General features: G+C 50.7%; 1 protein-coding gene across 6 annotated transcripts in view; it reads left to right on the forward strand.

Moving 5' to 3' along the window:
- The window catches only part of TRAF2 (TNF receptor associated factor 2), a 40,298-nt gene extending 26,417 nt beyond the window's left edge, over positions 1-13,881 (forward strand). For 5 of the 6 annotated variants that reach the window (XM_061604300.1, XM_061604302.1, XM_061604299.1 and 2 more), the window contains 7 exons: positions 272-433; positions 3,184-3,258; positions 4,417-4,491; positions 5,557-5,916; positions 6,608-6,785; positions 7,250-7,398; positions 8,364-13,881. In XM_061604300.1, coding sequence (XP_061460284.1) covers positions 272-433; positions 3,184-3,258; positions 4,417-4,491; positions 5,557-5,916; positions 6,608-6,785; positions 7,250-7,398; positions 8,364-8,582 — 1,218 coding nt within the window. In that variant the 3' untranslated portion in view covers positions 8,583-13,881. The remainder of the gene's footprint in view (positions 1-271; positions 434-3,183; positions 3,259-4,416; positions 4,492-5,556; positions 5,917-6,607; positions 6,786-7,249; positions 7,399-8,363) is intronic. The other variant, XM_061604303.1, reaches the window with a different exon arrangement.
- Positions 13,882-14,242: the final 361 nt, after the last annotated feature.

The following is a 14,242-nucleotide window of genomic DNA, read 5'->3' on the forward strand; positions in this document are numbered from 1 at the left end:
AGAATTTCGTCAGCTGCGTCCCAATTCAGTGGATGCGAAATAGGGACATACTTGCATTCAGTCCCTTGGCAGCCACACTTCAGACCAGCTGCGGTTTCTTCTCCCCCCTCTGTTTTAGCTGTGCAGACGAGGCTATCACCAGTGGCCCTGCCTGCCCCAGCTGGCCTCCCTTTCTGCGGGGTGACCAGGCCAGGAGCCCTGCGACGAGCCTGATATGACTCCCTTGTCTTCTGTCTAGCTGTACTGAAGTGTGCTGCTCCTTTTACCACAGAGCTGCCATGAGGGGAGCTGCCTGTTTGTGCTGGTCGCCTGCCCGGCATGCCAGGCCATGGTCACGCTGGGCGAGAAGGAGCGCCATGCTGAGCGGGAGTGCCCCGAGAGAAGCCTCAGCTGCAAATACTGCAAGGTCCTTTTCTACTTCCCTGAAATTAAGGTACGAGCAAGACCTCCCCGCCAGCGCTTGCGGGGTGGTGTTCAGCTGGTGCGGCTGCCCTCTTGGCGCTGTGCCTTATGGGCCAGCCTGTGGAGTGCCACACCACCGGTTTTGCTAGTGTGGAGGCTAGGCTCACCAGAAGTGTGTGTGTAGATGTGAAGAACTTTGGGGCAGGGGAGAGGTGACCTCCAGGAGCCCCATAAGGGCTCATCTGGCAGGGGTGCCTGCCTCTTCCTCCGGTGCCTGAGCCAAGGTCCGCCATAGAGGTGGTTGCCAGGGTCCTTACCTTTGTGGTCTCCGCTGGCCGCCCTTTCCCTCAGTAAGTCCTTTTGCGTACAGACGTGGGGGAGGAACGTGGTGAAGAAAAGAGGGGGCACGAGTTGTTGTCCCCCCCTCTGCCCAGCAAATTCTGCTTCCTCCTCCTCTCTGACATGAAGGGCTGGGGGGGCGGATATCTGCGTCTGTGCTGGGTATCTGGGTCGGGGCAGTCACCAGAGGGAAAGTGTGTGAATTTAGGGTACTCTGTCTGTGGCCATTGCAGACTCTGGATACTAGCAAATATCCATTGTTAGGGCAGGCGAGAGACTTGTGGGGTCCACAGGGATGTGATGAGCACTCTGCACAAACCTCCATCATGGGGTTGGGGGCTCTGTTGGTGGAGGCCAGGTGTGTGCCAGCCCCACTGCAACATGGAGTATAGGGCTGTTACCTTTCCTGATGGAGTAAGTGGAAGCCGTGCATTGATGTAGGAATGGAACGCTGCCCCAGACAGCACTGGCCTGGGGACTACGCCTGTGCTGCTTACACCGTTGGCCTCCCTGGCCCTGCCTCTCTGCATACCGCTTGCTTATGCTCGGACCCCACCCGTGGTTCTCTTTAGTGGCTACGCTGGAGGAGCCTTCCTCAACCAGGCCCTGTAGATGTGGCTGGGCTGTCGCTGCCGTCATTCCCAGCCAGTGTGGCCATATGAGGCTGCTCTGAAGGGAGTTGCCGTCCAACCACATCTGCGGCTGGGGAAAGCTCCTCCAGGCTGAACTAGAATGAGATGGGGAAGGGGGATGTTGGCAGGCAACCACTTGCACCACCCTTCTGCCTGTCTTCAAAACTTGATCTTTAAGACCCTGATGATACAGAGTTAGAAGCCTATTTTCAAATGCTGTTGGGGTTTCATGGGAATGGTTTGTGCATGTCCAGTCTGTGTTCGTGTATGTCTGTTCCAGTCATGACAGTATCTAGGAGCAAAACTAGCAGACTTTCCATACTCTTGAACTTCCAACCTGTGGAAGACTCCTGTGTGACTTGAAAGCTTTCATCCTGACATTTAAACCTCAGTGTTCTGTTGGTGTTGCACAGTAAGGGCAGTTCCACTAAATCTTTGGCACTAACTGGTTGCTGTTATAGCTTGGTATAATTATCTCCCTCATGGCAGATTGGGTGGGGAATAGAACAGGACTGAAAGATTAGTAGGTAGCCTGTGGGCTACCAAACTGAATTCCTCTTGTGTGCAAGCCCTCTTTAGAATTACGTGGACCTAGATTTCCTTTTCTTGTTTTGTTTCCTCCTTCACAGTGCTGGGAAGTTGTCCAGGGCGGATGGGTTATGAATGCTTTTAGCACCCATTTATAGTTGGACACAGGGTCAGATGATTTCCATAGCGAAATAACTGCAAGAAAGTAGACAAGAAGCTCTGGTCAGAACCACCTTTGAAACAGGAACCATTGGAGCAGGCCTTGCGGTGCTCCGAGCCGGCTGTTGAAGTCAGCTGGTCCCCATTTGTGAAGGAGACGGGAAGGTTAGGCCTGGAATGATGGTAGCTGGGAGCGCCTTTCAAGTAACGGGGCTCTCTTAAAAGGAGCAAAAAGTCCTGAAAGGGAAAGGCCGTAGCTCAATGGTGGAGTATCTGCATGCAGAAGGTCTCCGGTTGAATGCTTGGCATCTCTGGCAGGGCTGGGAATATCCCCTGGCTGAATCCCTGGTGAGCTGCTGCCAGTCAGTTTTGATGCTACTGAGCTGGATGAACCGTTGATCTGACTAACGTGAGGCAGCTTTGTAGGTTCCTAACTTAAGAATTCCAGGTGGTTTTGTATGCTTATCAAAGATCTCCAGCAGTGTTGGGCTCTTGACTCGTCTCAGAATAAGTAGTCCTGTAAAATGCTGCCAGAGCCATTTTCTGTGACATCCCTCAGTTGATATCCCGAAACAACTATGTACGTTAAACAGCCTCAGATTTCTTCTCCAGAGTAGGCAGTGAGCAGTGTTTGTCTTGGAGACTGAATTCTGAGGAGGTAATTTCCAACTCCTGTACGGTGTAACCAGGTCCCGGTTTTCCCTTTGAATGTGTGTGTTGAAAAGATGAGGGCAAAATGACTTCAAGGAGGCGTGTGTCTTAAGGGATAGTTGGTCTCCTGGTGCTTTACTAAGGGAAAATAAGCTTCAGTCAGTTGTTGAAATTGGCCCATGTTGTAGTGGTGAGCAGATTTCATTGTGAATTAATTCCCAAAGTACCTTGGTAGGTGATTATATTTCTGGATTAGGTAAAGGGTCCACCTAGTGAAGCTTTCAAAGGCAAACTGTCCTTGTGGGTTCATTTGGTAAGCATGGCTTTTTAAAAAAAAAATGGGAAAAAATTATATAAATGAAATAATGAATAAATATGGGAATACTCGTTCAATATATCTATGGCCTGGGTCCCTTGGACAATATATGTGTAATGCCTTCAGCACTTCACTGTTCTAAATATGTCTTGTCAGGCCCATGATGAGGTGTGCCCGAAATTTCCTCTCACCTGTGAAGGCTGTGGAAAGAAGAAGATCCCAAGAGAAAAGGTAAAAGACTGTGTCCCTTCCTCTCACCTGTGGTGCATTGTGGGCTAAGAATGGTTCTGTGTGGGCTCTGTGTCCTCCTTAGCATGTGAAGAGGAACAGGGGGCGCTGCCTCAGAGCAAGTCAGACCACCGGTCCATATCGCCTCAGCATTGCCTGCCGTGACTGGCCAGGGTGTCAGGCAGGGAGTCTGTCCTAGCCCTCCCCGGAGATGCCGTTGGGGACTGAACATGGGACCTTCTTCATGCAGAACAGATAACCTCCCACAGAGCTGTGGCCCTACCCCAAGAGATCTGGTTTTGTATAGCGGCCAAGAGTGAGGCCCGGGAGCCAGTTGCTCCTGGCTGGAGATAAATGAAATAATAAATAAATATGGGAATACTCGTTCCGTCCATCTGGGAGGGCTATGGCCTGGGTCCCTTGGATAATATGCACTTCAGTGTTCTAATTATCATTTACAATTCGATTGTTGGAAAAGTGATGTGCAGCCTCGTCCCATCGGGGATATGTCAGTGCATGATTTCATGGCATTGCCTCTTTGCGCCAAGGTAGAAAGCATAATACAAGCGTCAAAAGCTGCTGCATATCAGGTTAGGCGTTATCTGTCCATCTAGCCCAGTCCTGACTGCTCTGACTGGCAGTAGCTCTCCAGGGTCACAGGCCTTTCCCTTCCCTAGCCACCTGGTCCTTTGTAACTGGAGATGACAGGAATTGAACGCAGGGTTCTTCTGCAGGCAAGGCAGCTGATCTGCCACTGAGCTGATGTCAGTGAGAGGGGTTCCAAAGTCCCCCCCCCCCAGGATCTCAGACTTCCCGAGTGCCCTCTTAATATTGCCTGGAGGGCTTGGTCTGCAGGGACATGATGGACCATGTTTGCAGAAGTGAACCTGGTCTAGGTCTGGTCAGTGCCTGGATGGGAGCCCTCCTGTGAATCCTAACAATTGTTTAAAAGGTTTTTTTTATCCCGCTCCAGCCAATAAAAGGCTCCCAGATCACTAAAGATCACTTACAGATCACTAAAGAAAGACACGTGCAGTTCCTGACTTCCATGATGGAGGAAAGATGGGACGTCAATGTCATAATGAATGCTGTTGGTGCCCAAGGCGACAGGAGGGTGTGCGTTTCACCTTGTTGACAAGCCTGCTCTTTTCCTCTTTGCAGTTTCAAGATCATGTCAAGACTTGTAGCAAGTGTAAAGCGCCTTGCAGATTCCAGCCTGTGGGCTGCAGCGAGGTGGTAAGTACCTGCCCTCCCTTAGCAATGCCACATGCCTCACAAGGAAGAAGGAAGCAAATGCTGAATGCACCTGTCCAAAGAGGAAGAGCGAGCACCCAAGGCCAGGGATCTTTCTAGCCCACTGGCTGTTCAGATCACCCCAGAAAGGGTGGTGGATGGAGCATGAAGAAGCAGGAGGTGACTGGAGGTGGACAAAAGAGAGATTGCCTCTGAACAGGGAGGCTTCATGCAGTTCCTCTGGTCCTTCTCACTGCTGCGTTTTAGCAGCCGATGGGCAGTGGTGTTTGAGAGCATGTCCCCCTGTTTAGACCTCACAGATTCACTTGGTGGTTTTTGGTGAGCCACATTCTCTTAGCCTTGCCTTATCGGCAACATTATTAAGAATAATAATTAATCCCCCCTTCCTCCAAAGGATTCTGGGCAGCACACACAGTGTGTGAGACCTTTGTCCACCAAGCCATTTTATCCTCAGAAGAACCCAGAGTTAGGCTAGGCTGAGAAGTACCGGGGGTGGGACGGGACAGGAGGCTTTGTGAATATGAAGAAGGAATGTGAACCTGCTTCTTCCCAGTCCTGGTCTGTCATTGTAACCACTACGCAGTGCTATACAATACAGTCTGTTATGATGATAATAAATACTGGTCTGCCATAGGAAGTTGTTACAGGGATTATTGTTCACGTGGAGCCCCTTGAAAACAACACTGTGTACCTGCTAAGCCTTTATTATTATTATTATCAGGGGATTTGTTGCCACACTAATTGTGCACAGGGACAAGAAGCGCTTTGTTTTGCCCATCCAGAATCTGCAGCCAATTAGGTTGAGGAGTGGATGGACTCCCTCCTTCCCCCCCACAACCCCAAGTGTCAGGAGTGAAGAATAATTTTCTCTGATTGTGTTTATAAAGCTTGCCATGTCCCATCCCATCCAGCTCTTTGCCTACACTAGTGCCAAACTCTGTTAAACCTTGGTTCATAAGGAAGGTGATCCGCTTTCCTGATTCTCTCCAGTCTGTCTCCACTGCAGCTGAAAAGAGTGGTGGAGTTCTGACTGTCTGTTTTGTGTAGGTGGAGAATGAGAAACTCCCTGAGCATGAGAGCCAACACCTGGGGGAGCACCTCTACATGCTGCTGAGCTTCGTGCTGAGTCTGGGGTCCGAGTCCGGCAAGCTGCAGCCCCTGCCAGGCCTCCCGTCGGCAGAGTCTGGCTCTGCCCTGCTGGGGGGCAACCCCCTGGTCTCGGAGTCTGGCCTATCCAGCTCCTTAGAACTCTTAGCGAAGTGTGACGCCCTGGAAAGGAAAACGGTCACCTTTGAGAACATTGTCTGCGTGCTCAACCGGGAGGTGGAGAGGGTGTCGCTCACGGCCGAGGTCTGCAGCCGACAGCATCAGCTGGACCAGGAGAAGATAGAGGCACTCAGCAGTAAGGTCTGGATTTGTTTGCATGGCGCTGTGCTCCATGACATCTCTGGGGTGAAGCACAAAGAGCTGGGCAGGACGTGGAAGTGGCACAGGCCCGCTGGGATGGCTCCCTGTAGACATCAGGCGGTCAAGTCTGGAACTGATCAGTGCAGTGACTGGCAGGGCTGTTTGTATGCAGGACACCTGGAGAAGGTGCCGTTGTCTACAGAACTCTGCTTCCTAAGAATCTTGGCTAGCTTGCTTGCTTGCTTTTTTAAACCCAAGCGTCGGTTCCTCATGGTTGTGAAGAAATACTTGGCAGTATGTGGCTGATACCCTGCTGAAACCCTAGAAGCCAGAGGAGGGGCAGAATAAGATCGCCAGGGGTGGGGGGTGGCTGGTGCTCAGTGCCAGCAGCTAGCTACTCCCTGTGCCTCCTCACGATTGAGCAGGGGGCAGGGAGAAGAATAAATTGTGTTCAACAAATGATCGGGCAAGCTTTGTTCACTTGAGTAATTTGTGTTGGTTGCAGAGTTCAGCATTTTCCTGGTGCTTGGTATAGGGGGCAAGGTGGTGGTGAGGAAGGGGCATTTGTGGAATGACATGTGGGGGGTGGGGATGGAAGGGGGGACGGGCAAATGGGTGGGGGGAACTGGAGCGTTCTGAGGCGGAGACAAGCCCCCTTGGCAGCCAGCTGTTTGCGTTTGTCGTGGCCCAGGTGCGGCAGCTGGAGAGAAGCATCGCCCTGAAGGATTCGGCCCTGGCTGAGATGGAGCACGTGATCCGGGAGATGGACGCCGCCTCCTATGACGGCATCTTCATTTGGAAGATCACTGACTTTGCCAGGAAGCGCCAGGAGGCAATAGCCGGCCGCTCACCAGCCGTCTTCTCTCCAGGTTGTCTTGCAAAAACCGGCTTCAAATGACTGGAGGCGCTTCACACTCCACACTTAGGCTAACATTGCACTTGCTGCTATGATTTTGTCACTCCTAATTGTAAAATGGTGCAGTGCTCAAGGGACATTGGGGACATTAGGGGGGTTGGGGGGTGGGAGAGAGCAACAGGGAGCTCTTCCTAGCCACTTGAATCTGTACCTCTTGTTGACTTTTCCATGAGGAGTAGATGCTTTAAAAAGTTGGCATTGTAAGAAAATGAGTGTCCCTGCTTATCTCATCAGAGTTGTGAACACACTGCACATAAAAAACACCCAACTGAATTGCAATTTGGTGCTCTGAATAAATTATAGATGTTGGCTTTATATATGTATTTTTTTGCATTCCTTGTTCTGTTGCTTCTGCCCCCTCTTGATTCTGGTTCTTTTTGTCGTCTCTCTCCCCCCCCCCCCGTTATTCTTTGCCAGCATTCTACACCAGCAAATATGGCTACAAGATGTGCCTACGCATCTACCTCAATGGGGATGGCACCGGGCGTGGCACCCATTTGTCCCTCTTTTTTGTGGTGATGAAAGGACCCAGCGACGCCCTCCTGCATTGGCCTTTCAACCAGAAGGTAGCATGGGCCTGGGCTTTATGAGGCATTGTGGGAGGAAGGGTGTGCTGGCCTTGGGTAGCGAGTTGTGGTTGCTGGCAGCAAAGAGGCTGAGCCACGGAGGTCCTGGGCCTGAGTCTTCCCCATGGAATATGTTTGCTAAAGCCGGGTGAGCAGACTTCAGGTTTGCTTTGGTCTTCTCTCTTGTTAGATAATCTCTGAGGTCCACCAGCTGGAACCAGGTGCAAAATAGTAGCTCAGGGAAATGCAAATTATAATTCAGGATCCAGGTGCTTATGAGCCCATGTTCAGCTTATGAGTTTATGTCCAGTACCAGTACTGAACTCTTGGTTGGTTGGCTCATTTTCTCTCACTCACACACTCATCTATATCTCTTACCTTTCCACACACACACACACACACGGATTCTTGCATGAATCCTTTGAATCTTTGCAATTGTTAAACAAGTGGGCGTTGATCATCCTTAATGGCAAATCACGCAGAGATGCACCAGTAGATCCTGGTACGCCTTCTGCCCTCCCCTTCTCTAATGAAGTACCAACACTACTGTGGTAATGGGTCAATCCCGTGATTGGTGCATCTCTGCGGAGGTGGATGTCGTGCCACTGTCAGCATGCCGATGGCAAGGTTAGCAGTGCCACTGCCCGGAGCAGTTGCTTTGAGGCTCTCAAAGAACCCAGAGGCAGCAGCCTCCCCTCCTCGTCTTGAGTTTGTGGAAGAAACACAAAGCACTGAAGCCTCACCTCTCCTTAACACCCACCCCTTTGATGTGCAGTTTTGCCCACACGTCTTTGAGCTTACTCTTGCAGGATGAGAAACTTTATTTAAAATAAAAAACAAAATCTGAGGCCTCGGGGGGCTGACTTCTTTGCTCAGTAGCAAATCTTAGGTTTCTGCAGGGTTGTGTGTGTTTGTGTGTGCGTGAACCACTTGTTCCTTCAAGCAGATTCTGCACTTCCCTGCAGGTTACTCTGATGCTGCTAGACCAGAACAACCGGGAGCATGTGATTGACGCCTTTCGACCCGACGTGACGTCCTCCTCCTTCCAGCGGCCTGTCAGTGACATGAACATTGCCAGTGGCTGCCCGCTCTTCTGCCCCATCACCAAGATGGAGACCAAGAACTCTTATGTGCGCGATGACACCATCTTCATTAAAGCCATCGTAGACCTCACGGGCCTCTAAAGCCTCCTTGTCTCACCTGGATCTAGGAGCTGAGGCATGCACATTCCTCCTTCCTTGGGAATTATGGAGAAGGGGAGATGGGGGGCAACATGCATTGCCCCAGAAGAAAGGACCTGCTCTATTGGGTGAGGAAGCGAGCAGCTCCAATGGACACTTTGTTTGGCCCTGGAATGACCAGTAGTGCCGTAGCAAAGTGTGTTTGGTTGGGCTGATTGGGGCTGATGTCTGAAGGTGGTGCCTTTCCCAACGGGAAAAATCTTCCTTGCTGAGTTCTGTCATTCTCTGCTGCTGTCGTGCAGGTGGGAGAGAGGCAGGCGCAGGAGCGCCCAGAGGAAGTGGCTGGCTGGCCACGTTGGGTTTATGTCAGCAGAGCCGTTTGGGAGATGGTAGCGATTGGGCAGCGACTGGTGACCGTGTGAGAACTCTTCAGAGGCTGGTGAAGGCGGGGGGCTTTTCAGCCAGCTGTCCTTTCTGGAGCAGAGCACAGATGAAGGAGGCGGAGCAAGAGCTAAGCCTGTCTTGGCCCACCATCTGTTTGCAGCTCCCTCAAAGTGGCAGCCAGAGTGGATCGGGGTGGCTTGTTCCTCTCCAGGAGAGAGCAGAGAACAGACCGGGTGGCTGATGCTTTCCTGGAGCCATCCATTCCTCCCGTTCCCCAGTGGAGACTCCCCAGAATGGCCGTCAAGTGGGGGAGGAGAAAGAAAAAGCTAAAGATTTCATAGATCTCGTCCAAGGTTTTCTTAAATAAAAATTATTGACCTCCGTTTCCCTGGGGTTCTGAGCATATAACAAATGAACATTCAAAACCCCATTTTGATAGAATATAGCAGACTCCGGCCACTCCTACCCCTCTTTTTTTTAAGTGCTGCATGTTGTTGACAGCTTCATCTGAAGGTCTCCTGATTCTGTTTGCTTGCCCCTCTGCCGTCCCCTCCAGCCCCCGGTGTGTTCTTTTCCTCCTCGTAGGAGGAAGAGGAGATGAGAGAGCTGGAGACACATGCACGTGTGGGAAGGGCGTTGGGCATTTACTTGAGATTTCCAGGCTGTCTGGGGACAGCTGGCAGGCAGATGCATGGGGTATGTGTGTGCCGCTGCTAGTTCCCCAATGGGGCAGCCGCGTGCATCTGCTGCTGCTGTAGCCGGTCCGTGGGCTACCTGCTGAGCGCTGGAGCCTTCTCCTCCCATCACTCCAGGGCCCCACCACGTTCATATTCTTTCCAGGTGGTACTCGGTTCTGCCAACTGCATTCGCCTGTGGGCATCTCTGACCCAGCAGCTCAGGTGGAAGAACCTGGGTGGGCTTGGGCCATGCGCTCCTCTGGAGTCTCCTTGGGCGAGGACGGCTCTTGCAACGTGAAGGCCCTGCTAGTTTCCTCCCTCTATTCTGCCTTCCTCTAGAATAGGGGGCTGGTTGGGACTGAGATGGGTGGCTGCGTGTTGAACCACAGCCCTGGGCTGAGCAATTAACACAAGCTGCATTCCCACATGTCCAGGGAAGCCTGTTTTGTGGGAAGTGGCTGCATTGATGTGGCCGCTTCTGGAGGTGGGCACCTCTCTTCCAACAGTGGCCTTTGAGCTGCTTGTAGCTCTGTTTTTTAAAAAAAATAATGTCTTTTTGTTGGGGAGGGGGATGCATCCTCTCTTTCTGGTGTTGCAAGGTATCTATGCACATCTGGTACAGAGCTGTGTATATACTCTGTGCGTACTAATTTTTTTCCCCCCAATTTTTGCCTCCTATGAAAAGAAAAGAAAAAAAGATTCTGATCTTTGAATGATTGCTGGTAATATTGTTATCTGGCCAGCTCTGGTGCTTTTCCATATGACCCAGTCATGTGCGCCACAGAATTGCCTAAATAAGAATATGGGTGCCGAGAGTGGGAGATACCTGAGGGTTTCTCCCCTGCAGAGTTTTATCCTGCCAGCCATCGGTGGGTGCAAGGAACTGTACAGAACTCAAAGCTATCTGTTTTTGCAAACCTTGTTCTGAGACATTGCCAGAGGTTGCTCATGTAAGAAAAAAAAAGGGGAGGGGAGGCAGTGGCAGGGAGAAATAATGCAAAGGCACCCCCTCAGTTTTTTTTAATATTCTTAAAAAACCAACCTATGGTAGAGTTGTGAGGCTGCCAAACAGAGCTTGCCACTTCACATGATGGTATTGCATGTATGAATGCTCCTCTGCACTCTTTATGCAAGCAGAACCCTAGCTCAACAGGACTAAGGTAGACTAGACCCTTTTCTCAGGCCTGATGTGCTAGTTTGTTGAACTTGTGGACTTTTCCTCTTTGTTTTTTGTACATTGCAGATGGAGAATTTGTCAACAGTATTGCCCCTCTGCAGCCTGAAGAGGCACAGGGCTTCCCCTACCACTTTTTTCTAGGGCAGCATTCCCTAACCTAGTGCCCTCCAGATGTTTTGGACTATGTTGATGGGCTGGTGGGAGTTGTCGCCCCAAACATCTGGAGGACCCCAGTTGCAGAAGGCTGTTGTGGGCTCCTCTCCTGCTGCCTCATTCCACTTGGTCACTCTGGGCTCCTTCTTGGAGGAAGTGCAGAGGATACATTTAATAAATAAATACTTCTGTGTCCTTGTTGCTCATCAGCAGTGGAGGGAGGGGAGAAGTCAAATACTGGGGTGTCTTTTAAAAGATAAATGGGGAGAAGTTCTCCCACCCCAATTATTACACTCTGTATCCGGCCCCTGCTGAAAGCGGTGCTGAACTAAGCCTTTGCAACGTATAGTTCTTTGCAGTTACGGCTTCACCTGTCCCCTGCCTGGCCTCACCTGCGTGACCCAAGTTGGGGGGCCTTGTGGGCCTCCCCCCCAAACCTGAGGAAGACATATGCTCACACCCTATGCTGGATTCTTAAGAATTTAAATTTGGCTGTCGCTTCCCTGGATTTTTCTTCCTTCATCTCCTCTGCACCTGCCACCAAATTTGCCACTTCCTACAATCTTGGCTTTTTTAAAAAAAGAAACCCATGTGGTGTGTCCCCCCCCCCCCGGTGACTGGTTTTTAACCTTTTCCACCAGGAAGGAATATTCTGAAAAAGCTGCATTTCCGTGCCCACTCTCTGTCTGCTTGTATGGAGGGCTGTGCCTTGCCATTCTGCCTGGATGCGTGTCTGCCTTATCCTTCCTTTTCCCTCTGCCTGCCCCCTTTGAGCTCTTCCAGATAAACAGAAGAGGGAGCCGGCATCCCTAAGTCCCTCTATTCTGTCTGGACCAAGTGACTTGGTTTGTGCCTAGATGCAGGGACAAGGGAGTTTTGCTCCGCCTGTGTGAGGGTGCCTAACCATGTGCTGGCCCAGTGTGCAACTAGTGCCAACCTCTCTTGCAGGATCACTCCTCGCCCTCCTGCCTCCCTCCTCTTTTGGATTTGAGCGCAGCCAGTTTATTCAGGGCTGTTCACCGTTGCTCTTTCAAACATGGGTTCCCTGCTGTCAACTGAGGCCACCAGAGACAGTGGATTGCCACCCTCTGTCTGCCTTTGCATATTTGCAGGGGAGGAGATTTGGGGAGGAGGTACCAGACTTGTGCCGGCCTTTTTCTCCCCAGACTTGAACAAGTGGCTTGTTCTGGGCTAAATATAAAACAAGGCCTGTTTCTGTTGTGAATTACATTTAGTCTCTTCTGAAAGGAGACTGTGCATACCAGTTGCGTCTCTGAGTGAGTCGTTCTGAGTGTGGCTTGTCAAGAGTGTAGCGAATTCTGCTATTTTGGGAGCAGTTGAATGAATCTGGTGTGAATTCAGTATTTCTGGTGGTGCAATTTGGGAACTGCTATTCAAGGAAGCAAGGAAGATGCTTTCTAGAGAGAGAAGAAAACTGAATGGCCCGGCTTCAGCTACAGAAGGGGAATGATATCATAATAATAATAATAAAATTTTATTTAGCAGACGCCCATCTGTCCGACTGAACGGACACTCTGGGCGACGTACAATATAAAATACAATCTGCTCATATACACAATCATCACATTATTAATATCATAACATCTCATCTGAAGACCATCTTACATTAATACAGTGTCAAACCTAACCCACCCCAGAGATCCCAGAGGCCTGCCTGAAGAGCCAGGTCTTCAAGGCTCGGCGAAAAGTCAGCAGGGAGGGGGCATGCCGAAGGTCAAAGGGAAGTAAGTTCCAGAGGGTGGGGGCCACGATCGAAAAAGCCCTCTCCCTGGTCCGCACCAACCTAGCTGTCTTAGTCGGTGGGACCGAGAGAAGGTCCTGTGAGGCTGATCTTGTTTGGCGGCATATTTGGTGATACTGGAGGCGCTCCTTCAGATAAACTGGGCCGGAACCGTATAGAGTTTTAAAGGTTAAAACCAACACCTTGAATTGGGCCCGGTATACAACTGGCAACCAGTGTAATTCAATCAACACTGGGGTGATATGATCGCGGCGGCGGGTCTGCTTTATTAAGCGTGCTGCCGCGTTTTGTACCAGCTGGAGTTTCCGGACCGTCTTCAAGGGTAACCCTTGAATGAGGCTGTCTTTCTCTAAACTGTGGCTTCAGTTGGAACCTGCCCCTCCCTTTTCCCTCTAAGAGTAATCAGGTTTACAGAGTGCCTCATTCTGGACGAAAGTGACTGTAGTTCTGACTGCGGAAAGCAGAACATGAGCCAGTGTGCTGTTGATCTAGAAGAGGGCTGGCTTGCTGGGGGCTGTTAGGCCAAGGGTCTTCCTCCTTCCCGGGAAAAGCACTGATTGTTCCACGTTCTCTATCAACTGCTTTGTGAAAAGGCAGCCTCTGGAGAAGGGCCAGGCTTGCACTCACCTGTGCTAATTTTGTTCTTCATATTGTTATTTCTGCAACCCTGTGTAAATACTTGTACAAATTTGCATGCCATTTTTAGTATTTTGCACTATTATCCCTCTGCTAGTCGTGGAGAATGGCAGGGGGTGATTTAAGGTGCCATTGCCCTCCTCCTCCTCTGTCACTTTGGCTTCTGAAGGCCACTAGTCTTTGTCCACACTTCCAGGGCATGTTTCTGCAGCTATAAGGGCTAGGAACTTGCTTTTTAAAACTAAAAGTTGGAATTCTCAGGGAGCCTGAATTCTGCAGATAGTACCACATTGTGTAGCTTTTTCATGCTGCAGTGGATCTGCTTAATGGGGAATGTGCCACCAGAGAGTATTTTTCAGGTGATAAATTGCAGAGGCCTACTAATGGTCATTAAAAAGGGGGGGGCACGAGCGCGGATGGAGGTAGGGGAGCTGGGAGGTAAGAGGGAATAAGGAATTGTACTGTTTTATTGTAGTAAAGCAAAAAACCTTAATAAACTACATACTTTTAAAAGCTGCATGGTTGTAGAGGCGGGCATGCATGTGTGTGTGGGGTGACCAATGAGGGAGAGCTTGTGCCTTTCATGGCTAGCTTGTTTGCTCCCTGGAAGTATCTGGCCTGCTGCTTTGGAGTTGCAGGAGGCTACACAAGATGGATCTTGGGTCTCATTCAGCCGGGCTGTTCTTGCATCACTGGGTGCTGAAAGCCTTCTCCTTGCAGGCTAAAGCAGGGGAGTGCGGAGGGGCCCTTTGCCAGAGTTCTCCGCTGGGAAAAAGCCCGGCGTCAAGGGTGGGTTTTGACTATAATGCTCTTTCCCGTGCAGGTGCAAAAGCTGCAGTGGCTAATAAAATGGTGCAAAAGAAATCTGTACTGG

This window comes from Rhineura floridana, chromosome 20, assembly GCF_030035675.1.
Source record: "Rhineura floridana isolate rRhiFlo1 chromosome 20, rRhiFlo1.hap2, whole genome shotgun sequence".
In the NCBI taxonomy this organism is placed as follows: domain Eukaryota; kingdom Metazoa; phylum Chordata; class Lepidosauria; order Squamata; family Rhineuridae; genus Rhineura; species Rhineura floridana.